This window comes from Ailuropoda melanoleuca, chromosome 11, assembly GCF_002007445.2.
Source record: "Ailuropoda melanoleuca isolate Jingjing chromosome 11, ASM200744v2, whole genome shotgun sequence".
NCBI classification, from domain to species: domain Eukaryota; kingdom Metazoa; phylum Chordata; class Mammalia; order Carnivora; family Ursidae; genus Ailuropoda; species Ailuropoda melanoleuca.
Window position 1 is genome coordinate 108409859 of NC_048228.1, and position 14585 is coordinate 108424443.

The 14585-nt window shown below is 51.2% G+C and overlaps 1 protein-coding gene across 1 annotated transcript in view; it reads right to left on the reverse strand.

The window, feature by feature from the left end:
* The window catches only part of HTT (huntingtin), a 134323-nt gene that overhangs the window by 60169 nt on the left and 59569 nt on the right, over positions 1–14585 (reverse strand). Inside the window, exons 25-31 of the mRNA XM_034672191.1 lie at positions 14191–14342; positions 13027–13229; positions 10386–10512; positions 8725–8852; positions 6006–6116; positions 938–1015; positions 221–444 (exon numbers count right to left, since the gene is read on the reverse strand). Of these exons, the coding sequence (XP_034528082.1) occupies positions 221–444; positions 938–1015; positions 6006–6116; positions 8725–8852; positions 10386–10512; positions 13027–13229; positions 14191–14342 (1023 nt within the window). The remainder of the gene's footprint in view (positions 1–220; positions 445–937; positions 1016–6005; positions 6117–8724; positions 8853–10385; positions 10513–13026; positions 13230–14190; positions 14343–14585) is intronic.

A 14585-nucleotide genomic window follows, 5' to 3' on the forward strand; every position in this document is an offset into this window, starting at 1 on the left:
GCACCATCCTACTCACTGGACCACACTTCTTAGAAGGCAGGGCCATGCCTCCAGCATCTTGGTAACAATCACACCTTCCAAAGTTCTTCGGACACGGCAGAATATGAGAAAGCGTGGCTCATTTTACTTTTTACAAACTGCTCACCGCTAGCTCTGTCATGGGTCTACCAAAGATGCCTCCCTGACACGACTGCCCCGGCCGGAACAGCTGGAAGGTTACCCTGAGGTGTCGTGGTCCTGCTCCGCCTGCACCATGTTCCTCAGGCTGGCGTCGGCTAAGGCCTGGGTGAAGTGGGTGTACGGAGCCATGAAGCAGCAGTGGTACAAGCCCGGCCTCACGCTGGAGGAGCCCAGACGCTGTGCTCGGCCTTGAGACTTGCTGGGGTTGGAGGATAAGCCATCAAACTGGGAGGCCAAGTTCGTCCCGAAGAGAGTCTTCAACAGCTAGAGAGAATTGAAGCCATGAGCACCTGACTTAACACAGCGCCAACAACACACGGAGCGTCTCCCAGGCAGATTCAACCCAGCTAAAGCTAACCGGGCACATGAGCAAAAATTCAGACTGAGATCCTCGCTGAGAACTGTCACCAACACTGCATGAGGCCACTGTGGTGAAGGGCGTGTACGGTGTGAAGAACCTCGGAGCCTCGACTTGACTGATTCTCAACGAGACCCAGCATTCCAAACAAAACCCTGGAGGGACACTAAGACGGCGGTTCTTAGCGAGACTCCAGCTGCCGTCTCCAATGATGACGGGCGTCGTCCTCCTGCAGCGGAGTGGGAAGGGGACCCCTCTGCCCAGTAACAGAATGGGCCCAAGCGGGACGCAGGGCTGCCGGACACGCCCCCAGTGCCACCTTCTAAGTGACAAGCAGCATTGTGCCCTCCTAGCCGGAGTTGGGGCTTTGAAGGGCAGGACAGGAAAGGACTTTCTTACCTGCTGGACGCAGACAGTTGCCATCACTGGTTCTCGACTGAAACAAGACTTCAGATACCCGAGGATCTCCTCCACACACTGCGGAAGAGTAAGCAGTAAGACACCGAGTAAGTGACGCCCAGGGGGTTTCCTATGGCCGTGAGCCCTGCACACACATCAAAGACACGAGGTAGCTCCCGCATAACTCATGAGTGTCAGGCAACACCAGAGGAAGCTTGTGGTCTGTCGTGGTGAACGAAGTCAGCAGAAACCACGGACGGCCAAGCAGCTCCCTGCGGCCTGTCTACCATGCGCTACCCGCCGCTTGTTCACTCGCTCGCCTGCTCGGGAGCTAACTGCTCAGCAAGTATCGACTCTCCCTGTGCCCCGGGCAGGAATTCAGAGCACACAGAGGACTCAGAAGCCCTGCGGACGTCCAGCCGAACATAAGACCCGTGCACTGTGTGATGTGCTACAAAACGCCCTACAGGTGTCTTCTAGCAATCTGCAAAAATGACCCAAATCACGGCCTTCACATGACTGCTCTCACAAACTACTTTTACCACCCTGAAAAACGAGATCAGGGCACCTGATGTCCTCTTGGGACATCGAGAAGGACAAAGACACGAACTCTCAGGATGCCACCAGTCCAGGCGCTCAGTGCCAATGGCCCAACGCCTTGGTGCCTACAGGGTCACCAGCCGTTGCTTCTGTCAGCAGGGTTGGAATTCACACCAACCAGACTGCCTCTTACTTCCCTTGTTTGGGACAGTTTCCTGTACTAAAAAACAACAGACTTTTGTTGGTTCCAAATACAAGGACCATGTATTTTTAATATTCTTATTTACTCAAATTAGACTCTGAGGGATGCCTGGGAGGCTCAGTCGGTTAAGCATCTGCCTTCGGCTCAGGTCATGATCTCAGGGTCCTGGGACCAAGTCCCGCATCAGGCTCCCTGCTCAGCGAGGAGCCTGCTTCTCCCTCGGCCCCTTCCCCTGCTTGTACTCACTCTCTCTCTGATAAATAAATAAAATCTTAAAAAAAAATTAGACTCTGAGGATTCACAGTTGTATTCTGCAGGGCTGATCTGCTACATGCTGCTTTTGGGTTTTACTAACCCACAGCTGGTGTCTAATCAACACCAACTGAAGAATTACAACTGGAGCTTCCAGATCATGGTCTATCTAGCAAAGGACCACATCTCCTAACCAACATGCATGGAGGACCTGGTGGCACCAAACACTGCAAGAGGCACTGAAAACTGGCAAGGAAGGAGGCCATGGTGGCCTCAGGCAGCACACAGAGCACCAGGAACGTGCCCCAGCACAGGCGCCAACACGCAGTGGAATACAGACTTCCACTTCTGGCAAAACATGGTGCCGGGCCCATGCATACCTTCCACCAAACAACCAAAAGCAGCGTCAGACGCTGTGTGCAATCGCGGTGACAAGACGCCAAACAGCAGGGACTGAAGGACACTAACCCGAGGGGAGGGGACAAACGCAGCGAGCCCCGCACGGCACTGCCCCATTGCCCTGGGAGACTTTCCAGGTCGAGGCACAGCCCAGCCCAGAGACCCCCACGTCAGGAGCTGGGAGTCCAGGGAAGCTGAAGCAGAGAGGGTTCACAGGGCAGCTCGCCACACAGACAGCTGCCCAAAAAGGGCTCTGGAGATATGGGGAGTCAGCAGGGCATCGGTCGACACGGTGTGTGAGGAAGCCACCCCCCTCCCGAGGCCAGGGAGAATCACCAGAAAGGGTTACAGGGCAGTACTTGGCATCCACAGAGGGCTAAGGACAGTTCCTGTTCCCCGCCAAACTGGGGGGAACAGGAACTCATGGGGCACCCTGCCTCCGTCATGGAAACAGCCCCAGACTGAGCACTGCTCTGACCCACCGAACATTGCAAACGCAAGACCCAAGAGTGAACTCCCACATTAACCTGTCTCAGAATGAAGCTCTCAAACGTTTACAGAGCACAGGAGTGCCTGGCACCCAGTCAAAGACGACCGGGCAGAGAGGCAGGAACACATGATCTCTAATGAGTATAATCAATCGATCAAAACTGATCTGGACTGGACAGGGCTTTAGAATTAGCAGAGATGACATCAAAAGTCATTACAAAGGTATATCCTATGTGCTCAAAAACTTAAGTAGAGACATAGGAGATCCAAATAAAGACCCAGATCAGACTTTTAGAGATAAAACTACCACATTGGTGATGAAAGTGCACGAGATGGGCTAACAGCTCAGACACTGCAGAGGATGAGACTCAAAGGCCTGAGCAATGGAATCCATGGGATGCAGTGAAGACAGAAAACCATAAAAACACTGAGAGGAGCCTCAGTGAGCCACGTACAGGACAACCTCAAGCATCCAAATATGCAGGTAATTAGAATCCCCTTAGCAGAGAAGAAAAAGCAGTGGGAAAGACCAGAAAAGATACCAGAAGAAATAATGGCCCCAAATTTCCCAAACTTTAAGAGAATTATGAAGCCAGAGATCTCAGTTCAACAGCCCAAGCAAGCACAAGAAACCTAAGGGAAATCACACAGACACACATAAAAATCAAATCATGCAAAACCAGTCAAGTGTCCAGAAGCCAGAGAAAACAGAGTAATCACACAGAGAGCCGTAAGGAGTTACGTGGAAAATGTGCATGAGGGCTGCCCAAAGAAAACACCAATACCCAAACAAAAGCACATTTCAGTGACATAAAAACGGAGTATGGAATAAACAAGGTCTAGAAAAGGGGAAAATCAGAGAATCATTTGAATTATTATTACTATTAGAATTAGGATTATTTTTCATCCCCAGTGTTAGTATTTAGAAAAAACAAAAGAAAAGAGCTCTATTTTAATTCTAAGTCTCTGCCTTTACCTGCTATGATCGGAGAAACTCACTGAAACCCGAGGAAAAGCTGCTGGTACAATCTGCAGGGGGCATCCCCTTGCCCAAGCTGTGTGTGGGGCTTAGGGCCCCGCTGCTGGAGGCGGCACGTGTCCAGCACGTGTCTAGTGTGTGTCCAGCTCGTGTCCTGCACGTGTCCAGTGCATGTCCAGCACGTGTCTAGTGCGTATCCAGCACGTGTCTAGTATGTGTCCAGCTTGTGTCCTGCACGTGTCTAGTGCATGTCCAGCACGTGTCTACTGTGTGTCCAGCTTGTGTCCTGCATGTCTAGTGCGTGTCCAGCACGTGTCTAGCTCATGTCTAGCGCGTGTCCAGCTTGTGTCCAGTGTGTGTCCTTAGCGTGTCCAGCACGTGCACGGCGGCAACGCTGCGTCTTCTAGAGGCACCTGCCACCTCAACCACAGCAAAATCACAAGCAGCAGTTTGTGGGTCTGTACCCTGACCTTGCCACCTGGGCTCTTGGACACGCATGCCCCCAGCTGGGCAGTTGTGACTGGCAGCACAGGGTCCCAGCCCTGACACTGGCCGGCCAAGGAGACGCCTCACACCCAGCAAGTGCCCAAGTGCAAAGAAAACCCTGGGGGCTTCTACCATGTACTCTCATCGAAAAGACTGGGAACGGAGACTCAGCAGTTAAGCAGAAGAGGCCCCCAGAGCACCGACAAGGAAAAGCCAAAACTGCAGCTGAAACAGGTCTCTGTCATCAAACAGCAAAACAGATCAACTCAGAACAACGGGCAAGTAGAGGAGAGCAAACTGTCTCTATCTGTCAAGACAAAGGCAAGAGGCTGCAACACCCAGTCAGTCTTGCTGCGGACGCAAGGACATTCAGAGATGAAGTCGCCACACACACACCTTCAAAAGAGAAGAAACATAAGCATCTCCTGTTTTCAGGAATATCAAGACGCCCTAATGCCGAGCTTCATCAGACTGTGACTTACTTCATTGTTTACTTTCACATATCGGGATAAATGCAACACTGGATGAATTCACCGGCTGCCCCTAGAGAACAACTATCGCTGTCTATGTGGCGGTCAATAAAAAAAGAAAGAAAGAAAGAAACCATACTCCTAGAAAATGAAAAAATGCAAAAATGAAAACTACAAAATCATCTGAATTGCAAGAAAAAGGAAAATTTTATTATTTAAAAAATCCCACGTAGATGGTTTTTATCTCAGTATATCTAACATCCAAAGTTAAAATGTGTCATACTTCCCATTTTGCTACAACATGTTACATGCACACAGACCACAGGCCACAAGACCTGTTGGTGAGAGAGGAAAAACAATGGGTCACCAGGACCGATGACCCTACAGGGAGAGAGCACTGTGGGCGCAAAAGCGCAGCCTAGGCAGGGTGGCTGGCTGGGTCTCACGAGGAAGGCCGTATCAGGAAGAGTTCTGACAAGTTTCACTCTGAGGGACAACTGAGTGTCAATTAGAACGGGACACCATCTAGCCGGTAAAAAAAACAAGTGCACGCACTGAACAGACATGAAAAAAGCACAAGAAGTTTAGAAGAAATAGAATCCCATATGTAATCACGAAAACTAGGTAAGCTTTAACGAGCCAAATGAAAGATTTAGAGAAATAAAAACAAACGAACTTCACTTGACAGAGAGATGTATTTAAAGGGGGAGCTACCCACGGCTCACTCTGCAACCCGTCAGAGAGTAAGACACCCCCGAAGCCGGCAGGTGCACACACACGGTCAAGGCCCTGGAGCAGGGACACTGGAGAGGGGCGCTCACCACACAATTCCTTGAACTCTCCGTGTGTCCGAGCATCTCCTTGTAAGGCGAGGGGGAGGGCATACGGGGCCTGGCGCCGCAGCACCAAAGGAGCCAGACGTGCACCCTCACCCAGTCTGTTGTCCCCCTTTCTGCTTACGAAGGTCAAAGGAGAAAACAAAGTGACTGTCACCATAGTTTAAACCCACTTGTATTTTAAAATAAACTGGGTCTAAACTAACATACAGAAAAAAACTGAAAAGAGGAGAGCGGTAGAACACCCCCAATGTGAGTAGCTCAGACAGCATCAGAGTCAGGTGCTGTGAGTGGCAGCGGAGGCCACAGAAGCTTCTCAAGCTGCTACCGCCTTCTGAACGTGCCTGGACGGCGGGGCTCCAGCCCCACAGGCCCATGCCGACTACAGCTCAATGACAAGAAATGAAACACACACCTTCCCGATGTCCTGCAGCGTCGCCAGCTCTAGGATCTGAGAGAGAACATCCAAGGCAGAGCGCAGAAAGCCCCCAAACTTTTCGGTGCTGTTCTGAAGATCCAAGGTAACCTTGGGAAGGTGGAGGAAAAGAACACAGGATTACTTGTACCGTTCCGCCTGTCATCTGCAACAAAGACGCGCACTGTGGCGTGGTGAGAGGCGCCCCCCATGCAACCCTACACACACACCATTTGGGCTGTTTGGTTTGCTGTTGGCACTGGGAAAATGCCCTGGAAAGGAAACCACTCTTGCAGATAAGATATAACACTGTCACCTTTCAGAAGCATTTGCCAACTTACGTTGATACTTTTGAAAGAACTAATTTTTGAGCTTCTATCATGACGGAAAAAAGGAAATGTCCATTATAACCAGTATCTGATAAGCACCAAATCAAAAAATACAAAAGACACAACTTGCTCTACATACATTCGTATCCCTGAGGAATCATTATCAAATCCAGAAACTGCCTTTCAGGCTGGCTACAGCAAAACATTAAATTCATCTTAACAAGGATTAAATTAGGATTCTACAGGGCCCAACTGAATTAAGTTATGCAACTCCCCTATTTAACAGACTGAGAGAAGGGGTCAGGTACAAAGATATAATGTGAAAGAACAAGGGGGAAGGGGAGAGATCAACTATGAAAACAAAAGCTGGCAAAAACCCTGCAAAATTCTGCAGCAGAGAAAGGAACCTGCTCCGTGAAGTAAAACAAGGCCGCCCGTGATGAGAGAGAGCACTTTCTGGGCCAAGGGGGAGGACGGCAGGCAAGACACACGGAAGAGGACTACCAGGCAGGCCCGAGTGCCGAGGCTGCTGTGTGTCACCAGGAGGGGCTGGACAGGCTGAGGAAGGACGAGTGGGGCCACGTCCCACAGGGACGGGAGGGAAGGGGCTCACCTCCAGCAGGGAGAGCAGGACGAGGGGGCGAGGGGCGTGTGCACAGTAAAGCCTACCTTGAAGAACAAAGGTCACAGGTGAGAAACAGGGCCATGGGGCGTGGAGGGGAGCTGATGGTAGAGCCAGAATGGAGGGCCACACACACGGCCGCTCGGGAGGAGGAAAGAAGGAGATGGAGAGACAGTGTGACGGATCTCACATGTGCCAGGCACTCCAAACACGCCAACCAGGCGGGCATCCAAGATACTGGGGAGGTACGGGGCACAGCGTGGAGCCCAAGAGGTCCCGGAGGGGAAATGATAAGAACAGAGCAGATGCCAGGAGCAACAACAGGGCCCCAGGACCCAAGACGAGTTGAGAACAGGCAGAAAAACACTCCTCTGTGCAGGATTTCCAACACGCCCCCTGCTACCTGGGTGGGTAACATGAGAAACACAGGCTAAAAGGAGTCTCTGACTCTGCTGCAAAACATGGCTGAAGATTTGCATCTTTCAAAATCATCAATATCCTTCAGAAAAGAAGCCAGATATGGTTTATAGATGGTTTTCAAAAAAACTGAGAAATATCAGTAACAAAAGATGATGACCATCTGGGGACACACTGATCAAGAAATATACATGATCTATGTGAAATAATCTTCAAAAATTCTTTTTAAAATTCTTTAAACTTTACGTACATCTGAGGCACATACAAGAAGGTTTTAATAAACAAGCATCCCACACTCCGGACAGGTGTAGTCAACATCTAAGGTATCAGTTCTCTGAATTAATCTACAAATTTCACATGACCCGGGTGGAAATAGTCTTTGGGACTAGATGAGCTTATTCTAGTATCCACAGGCAAAAATGAAGGAATATCAAGAAAAAACTCTAAAGTAGAATGGTGGAAGTGACCACCTCAAAAATGGACCATGGGGCTACATAATGGGCTTGTGTGCTTCTAAGAGATGAACAGATGGGCAGACTGATGTCACCAAACAGTAAATGAAACACAGACCCACCGGAATTTAGTATCTGGTAGAGCTTGTATTTCAGACCAGTTAGCATAGGAAAAATGGCTTACTTGGGAAACCGTGCTGGGGGCAACTGGGCAGATAGCTAACCAATGAAAAGCCCTGAGAGAAACCATGGGAGCGTGAGAAAGCCCAAAGTACGAAACACACCTGTGCAGAAGAGTCGACAGAGCAGACTGCTCTCCCTCCAGAAAACTGTTTGTAAGGTCAGCCCTTGGGTGTGCCTGCACACTTGGCCAGCCAACAGTTCCCTACACTGCTAGCTGTGTCCCATGCCTGGAGTATCGGAACCCCACGCTTTAGGCTGCACACCTGCATTCCTCTGCGAGCCTGGGGTTTTGCTTCGTGTCAGGCAGAGAAGCCTCCGTGGCTAGGGGACAAGTGTGGGAGAGAGAACACAGCAAGCCTGCACCGGATTCCCGTAGACCACGCCCGTGCGTCCTTCCCACACGGTGGTACAAAATCCCAGCTGTGAGACCACGTACACGCCGAGGCCCATGAGTCCTGCCAGCACATCTCTGACTGTGGGGGCAGCCCAGGGAAGCCCAGATACAGCACCAACAAACCACAGAGAGATCGTTGCTCCAATTTTTATATGACGAGAGCTATCTTAAACGAAGCTGAAAGACAAACTGGAAGAAACCACCGACTTGCACGGACTTATCTGTACGCCCATCTATACGCATACACGAGCTATAAATCGTAAGAAAGAGACCCACAACCTATTAGAAATTTGTGTGCGTATTTTAACAAAAGGAGCCGCACCTTGTAGTTGGCGTGAGTAGCTTTCAGGACATCGTGCAATTTGAGGTACGAAGGAAGGTGACAGAAACTCCCCAGCGACGAGGACTTATTTGCTGTAACAGGCCCTGGGGCGTCAGATTGTCGAGAGGCTTTAAAACACACACAAAATACACTTAGAGCTCAAAAGTACACACTCGTGGGGCGCCTGGGTGGCTCAGTAGTTAAGCGTCTGCCTTCGGCTCAGGGCGGGATCCCGGCGTTATGGGATCGAGTCCCACACCAGGCTCCTCTGCTGTGAGCCTGCTTCTTCCTCTCCCACTCCCCCTGCTTGTGTTCCCTCTCTCGCTGGCTGTCTCTCTCTGTCAAATAAATAAATAAAATCTTAAAAAAAAAAAAAAGTACAAACTCACTAAGTTTAAGAGATTACTGGCAATAACGGTTTTTTAAAGGTACTCTAACAGAATAAAATTCAAATTCTTCCTCTGACTTTATTAATCAGAAGTAACAAGAAATTGACTAATAAACATAAACAGAATCTGAGTATCTCCCCAAAACAATAAAATACGATGAGAAAGAAGAACAGCAGCGTAATGCTATTGACTGTCATGGTCTGGCTGCCTATCTGCGCATCAGAGGAGCGGCCAGCTGGTGGCCTCCAGCCCCCACACGGCCTCGAAGACCCTGAGGCTCCCAGCATCGCGGCGGGGCTGAGCCTGGCCAGTGTGGCCCAGGGGCCTTGTACGCAGCAACACGCTTAGAGACTGGACAGGGCAAACACGCTGTCATGAGACCAATATTAAATGTTAAAATGCCAAGCACTGAATAAAACCATTCTCCTCGAATCTTAAAGATTTTTGACTTGGAGCCCTGAGTTTCTTTAACCCAGCAGGAAGACGAGCAGGGACGTACTAAGTCCATTTGTAAAGTTCGCAAGCTTTCAAAGCTGGTAAAGCTCCCTGTGGTGCTCCAGTCAGTCCTCAGAAACCAGTACTTTTCAAAAGCCTTAATGTCATGTCTCGTGGGAGAGTCGCAACTGCCCCAGGTGCCGTGAGACGTGCCAACGGGTCTGCTGGGATCTTGACAGCACGGGTCGCCTCCCGCTCTGCCTAAGCCCTCCCGTGCCCACCCATGGCAGCCGATCGGCGGAAGCCGCAGGCTCCCACGCAAACCCTGGCCCCTCCGTTCTGAGACTCTCCCAGGTGTGGAAGCCCCTCCATACATCTGAGTTTTTCAGGTTCCTCTCGCTCAGATGATTGTTCCCCAGTTAGCACTTCCATCTTCAGAGTCTTCACATGTCAGAACCAACTCCTTCATCCGCTAGCTCTGTTCCCAGCCATCTACACTGCTCCCTGACTGAAATCGGGGTCCTCTCCACCCCTCCTCTGCAGAGAGAAGTGGGGCAGGGAGGACAGCAGTCAGGACCACTTGCTAGGGGCCAGCGGCCCACAGACTGCCATGTGACACAGAGTGACACTCAAGACTAGAATGTAGTCTGTACACATTTAGGAATTAATATTTAATATCTGAAACCATTCCAGGGAAACTCTTTCTCTGGCTTCACTACTGTATATTTTATTTCCAAAACCTACCAAGCTATGACATTAACCTGGGCATGAATGTGATCTCGGTGATACAGATGGTGCCCCAGCCCCGCCCCACCCCTCCCCGTCGTCGCTTCATACCTGGACTGGCTTCACTGCCTTTCTTGGGGCTCAAGGGCACAGAGGCCGGCTCTCCGGGTTCTTTCTCCTTTCCCTTCCGTCGGATGGGACTTAGAGAAGGAGGGTTTGTCAGAGACGGCAAGGCTGCCTACCAACAAAAACGAGAGTCTGTGAAGGATGCCGAACGGACACGGAAACTGAAAGTCACATACGTGGTTTCCCTTTTCTTGAGCACAATGTACGCAATTGTTTTTTTTCTTTGAGTACTCGTTTACAGAGCTCAGACACAGTCCATGTATCAGCTACTGTACACCACACAGCCACCACACTGGCCGGCATTGACCTAGAACTTCCTAACAGGTGCGCTGTGAATGGCCAAGGACTCGAGGACCCTCAGGGAGCCAGGTGGGGCCCGCGCATCGCCCCCAGCAGCAAGCAACCAGGGCACTCTGTGGGAGCCAGGGCGTGACAAGCGGTACGAAGCAATGCTTTAAACTCCATTTATCAAATAAGGAAACAGGCTCAGAGATGAAGTAACTTAATCAACACCAAGGCTAACAAACCACACAGCTAGGAGTCCACAGACCCAGTACACAGGGCAGAGGACATGCTGTGGGAGGGGCCAGCGTGGGGGGCACGGTGAGGACCCCAGGTATGTGCACAGCAGGCCCCAGCTCTGCTCCTCTCTGCGCAGTCCCAGAGAAGCAGACGGACTGGGACAAACGTCTGCCCTCAAGAGAGTGGACTGAAGGCAGCAGGGAAAGACAGAGAGGCCAGGGCAGGGGCTGCTGCATCCAGAGCTCCTGCCAAGTGAGAGGAGCCAGACACAAGAGATCGCACGGTCCCTTCCCATGCAATGTCCGGGATGGGCAGGTCTGTAGAAACACCAAGTAGCTGGTGGCTGCCTGGAGCTGGGGGGCATGGGAGGTTTGGGGGTGACACCTAAAGGGCATAGTGTTCCTTTCTGGGCTCTAAATGGATTGTGGTGATAACCACGTGACTGTGGGCATAGTAAACCCCACAGAACCCTACACTCCAAACAGGTGAGTTGTAGGGCACGGGAACTATGCTGCAGCTGGAGGATATGAACAATGCTGTCTGAAGCAGGAGGAGGAGGGGAAGAGAGGCAGCTGGAATACTCCGTCAGGCCACCAGTTTGCACCAGAAGAGTGGCAGTGAATGCACAGAAGTGTGTGTGTGTGTGTGTGTGTTCACCTACATGTATTTGCATGCGTGTGCGTACACGTACATGCATGTGTGCAGGAGTGTATATGGGTTTTGCAAGATATTTAGTAGGGAAAACACAGGACTTGACAAGCAAAGCGAGGAGGTGTGAGACCGCCATGTTCCTAGCTGAGGAAGTACAAAGTGAGGGGAACGCGGCAGGCATGGGCAGGGGCGAGGCTGAGCAGCTCAGATTCACGCTGTGTCTGAGATCTGCGAGCCATCCAAATAGATGTATCACATGTCTCTGCACTGACGCTCCAAAGACAGAGCCGGGGTCTCTGATGTGTGAGCACCGACGACAAGCACAGACCGGACTACCCTGCCCCGCCCTGTACTGGAGCCGCTGTCCACACGTGGCCATTTAAATGTAATGACAATTAAACAAAATTAGAAGCTCAGTGCCTCAGCTGCACTGGCCACGTTTCAAATGCTCATTCACCACATGTGGTTAGTGGCTACTGTCCTGGCTGGTATAGACACAGAACGTTCCCATCGCTGCAGAGCTGTACTGGATGGCCCAGGAAGTATCAAGAGAGAGGCCAACCTAGGCCAGAGCCTGGAGGCCCTTTGTGGTGGGCAGAGAGATGAAACCAGGAAGTGCCCGGGCAGCAGAGGGGTGAGATAAAAACAAGAGACAACCCGGAGGCCAGTGGGAGCGCCCGCACCAGGACCGGCGTGGCGGCACCAAGGGTGTGGAGGAGAGGTGAGACAGGACCTGAGAGGTACCCACGAGACTCGAAGACTGATCTTGGCAGGAAGCATGGCTCTAGAGAGTGGTAGCCGAAAGCCAACCGGCCAGGGGTTAAAGAATCGGTGGCCGGAGCCACAGAGAGAGTCCGGGCCGGCGTCAGAGCAGTGGGAGGTACCAAGGTTTAGTGGGAACACATGAGTCTTCAGAAAAGTTTGTAGTGACAGGGAGACCAAATGGCCGCTAAGGGAGAACATGAAGTTAAAGAGCTTTTTCCTGATGGAAGTAACCTGAGACGGAAGACACGGGAGAGCAAATAATCGGAAATAATTACAGTGACCTCATTTATCTTAAATTCACTGTGCAAACAGTTTACCATTTGTCCTGAGGTTCATTTTGTGGAGCTGTACCTCACAGAGAAGCAGAAGGACTTGCGAACGTTCCCAGGACAGCAGGTGAGTTACCTAAGGCAGCGACTTCCACTCTGAGCTTTCTCGACTAATGCTGAAAGCTAAGCATCCAGCTAGTTCTTCCCTCTCAGAGATGACAGTTTACCAAGGATGGTACCAAAAGAGCTACACACTGGATGACACATTTTGGTGTTAAATTTAGTGTCACCGTATGAGCAATTTTGTTCATTTAAAGCAAAAGAGAGTAAGGAAGGGGCAGACGAGTGAGTGAAGGCAGCTCTGGCGCCCAGGGGGTCACCGAGGCTGCGCCGACGCAGCTGCCCAAGTCTAAAGTTACCTTTATTGCTGGTCCGGGAGCCACATCATCCAAGACGTGAGCACAGATATTAATCACCTTCAGCAGGTGGGAAAAGAGCTGCTCCACCATGGGCACCAGGGTCCGGTCACCCAGAGCTGGCCAGACCTCTTCCTGCTTGGCGGCTGCTGGGTTGGCCTCTTCTTCAGAGGTCCATGAACTTCTGAGAGATTTGGGGGCACTGGCTGTGATACGCACAATGAGGGGAAGAGAAATCACTAGGGAAGCTGAGTCATTGAGACTCGACTACTTTGAGCTGGCTGGACATCTCCACCTGGTGGTCAACCGATCTCTCCAACTCCACAGGAAACAGACTTGCACGAATGTCACCACTGGACGTTGACCCACCCAGGCTGTGCCAATCACCCCAAGCCCTCTGGACTGTTACAGCTGAAGTTCCCCTGGTGGCCACAGTCTGCTGCTCCTGCCCCTGCAGCCTCTTCTAGTCAGAGTCCTCCCCCACAGCCCACAACTGGGATCGCGTTGAGACCCTCTCACCTTGTCCAAGCCCCACTCAGGCCCGCGGAGGGACCCTGCTGCACAGCTAGCCCCTCCGTGAGGCTCTTCCGTGACCTCCCACGGCAAACACCACAGTCCTCCTTAACGAGGTAGCAAACCCATACCCACAGAGTTCAATGGTCTTCTTCCTTGCCAGCTACATCCTCCATCCTCGTCCTCACTTGACTTACAGTCCTCAAATGCCACACAATTTTTCATGTCTCCATGCCTTCAAACAGGCTATGCCCTCCGTCTGGTGTGCCCTTTCCTACCAACTCACAAAACCTGTTTCCTGTCCTGGTCCCCCACAGGAGAGTGATTACAGCCACTGTACTATTGTGTGTCACCCGCTGAATCCACAGCTGACCTGAGAACAGAGCCCACATACACTTTCTTACAGCCGTGGTGCCTGGCACGTGATGCCTGCTAAAATGAAATTAGAAATGAGCTTCCCTGAAGCTAAGTAGGGGACTGCACAGGGCAAGAACCACTGTGCAGAGCACATACCACGCTGGTCACGTCGGACGCTGACTAGAGGACTGAACCATCACTGGAGCAATGCCCCCCTGTGTGCTCACCACCCCACCCCCCAGAAGGAAACCGAAAGCTATAGCCCTGAAGTCCCTGGTTTCAGCTCAGTATCAATACCTGCGAGCAAGTTCCCGGCTAAAACCAAAGCATCCTGATGGGCTGAGAGATCCAGCGGGAACCAAGCTGAGGAGAGCAGGGTAAGGATCATCGTGGCCATGCCTACAGTACAGCTCTTTCTCGACTCATCGGAGGCGCTCAGTGGGGGCACCCTGGAAGCAGACATGTGCCGGGTCAGATGACAAAAATTTTAAATCAAACAGTCCTGTCTTCTCTAATGAACCAGGAAGAAGGCATGTCACTGTCCATTTTATACCGGCTCATAAGTGATTTTACTGTAGTTAACTAACATCCTTCCAGTAAACCACAGCTCCATAAAAATCACTGAGAAATGAAACCAGGTAGCAGGTCTGATTAAAACCATTGAAACTGTTTTTTATAACTTTTTAGCTTTC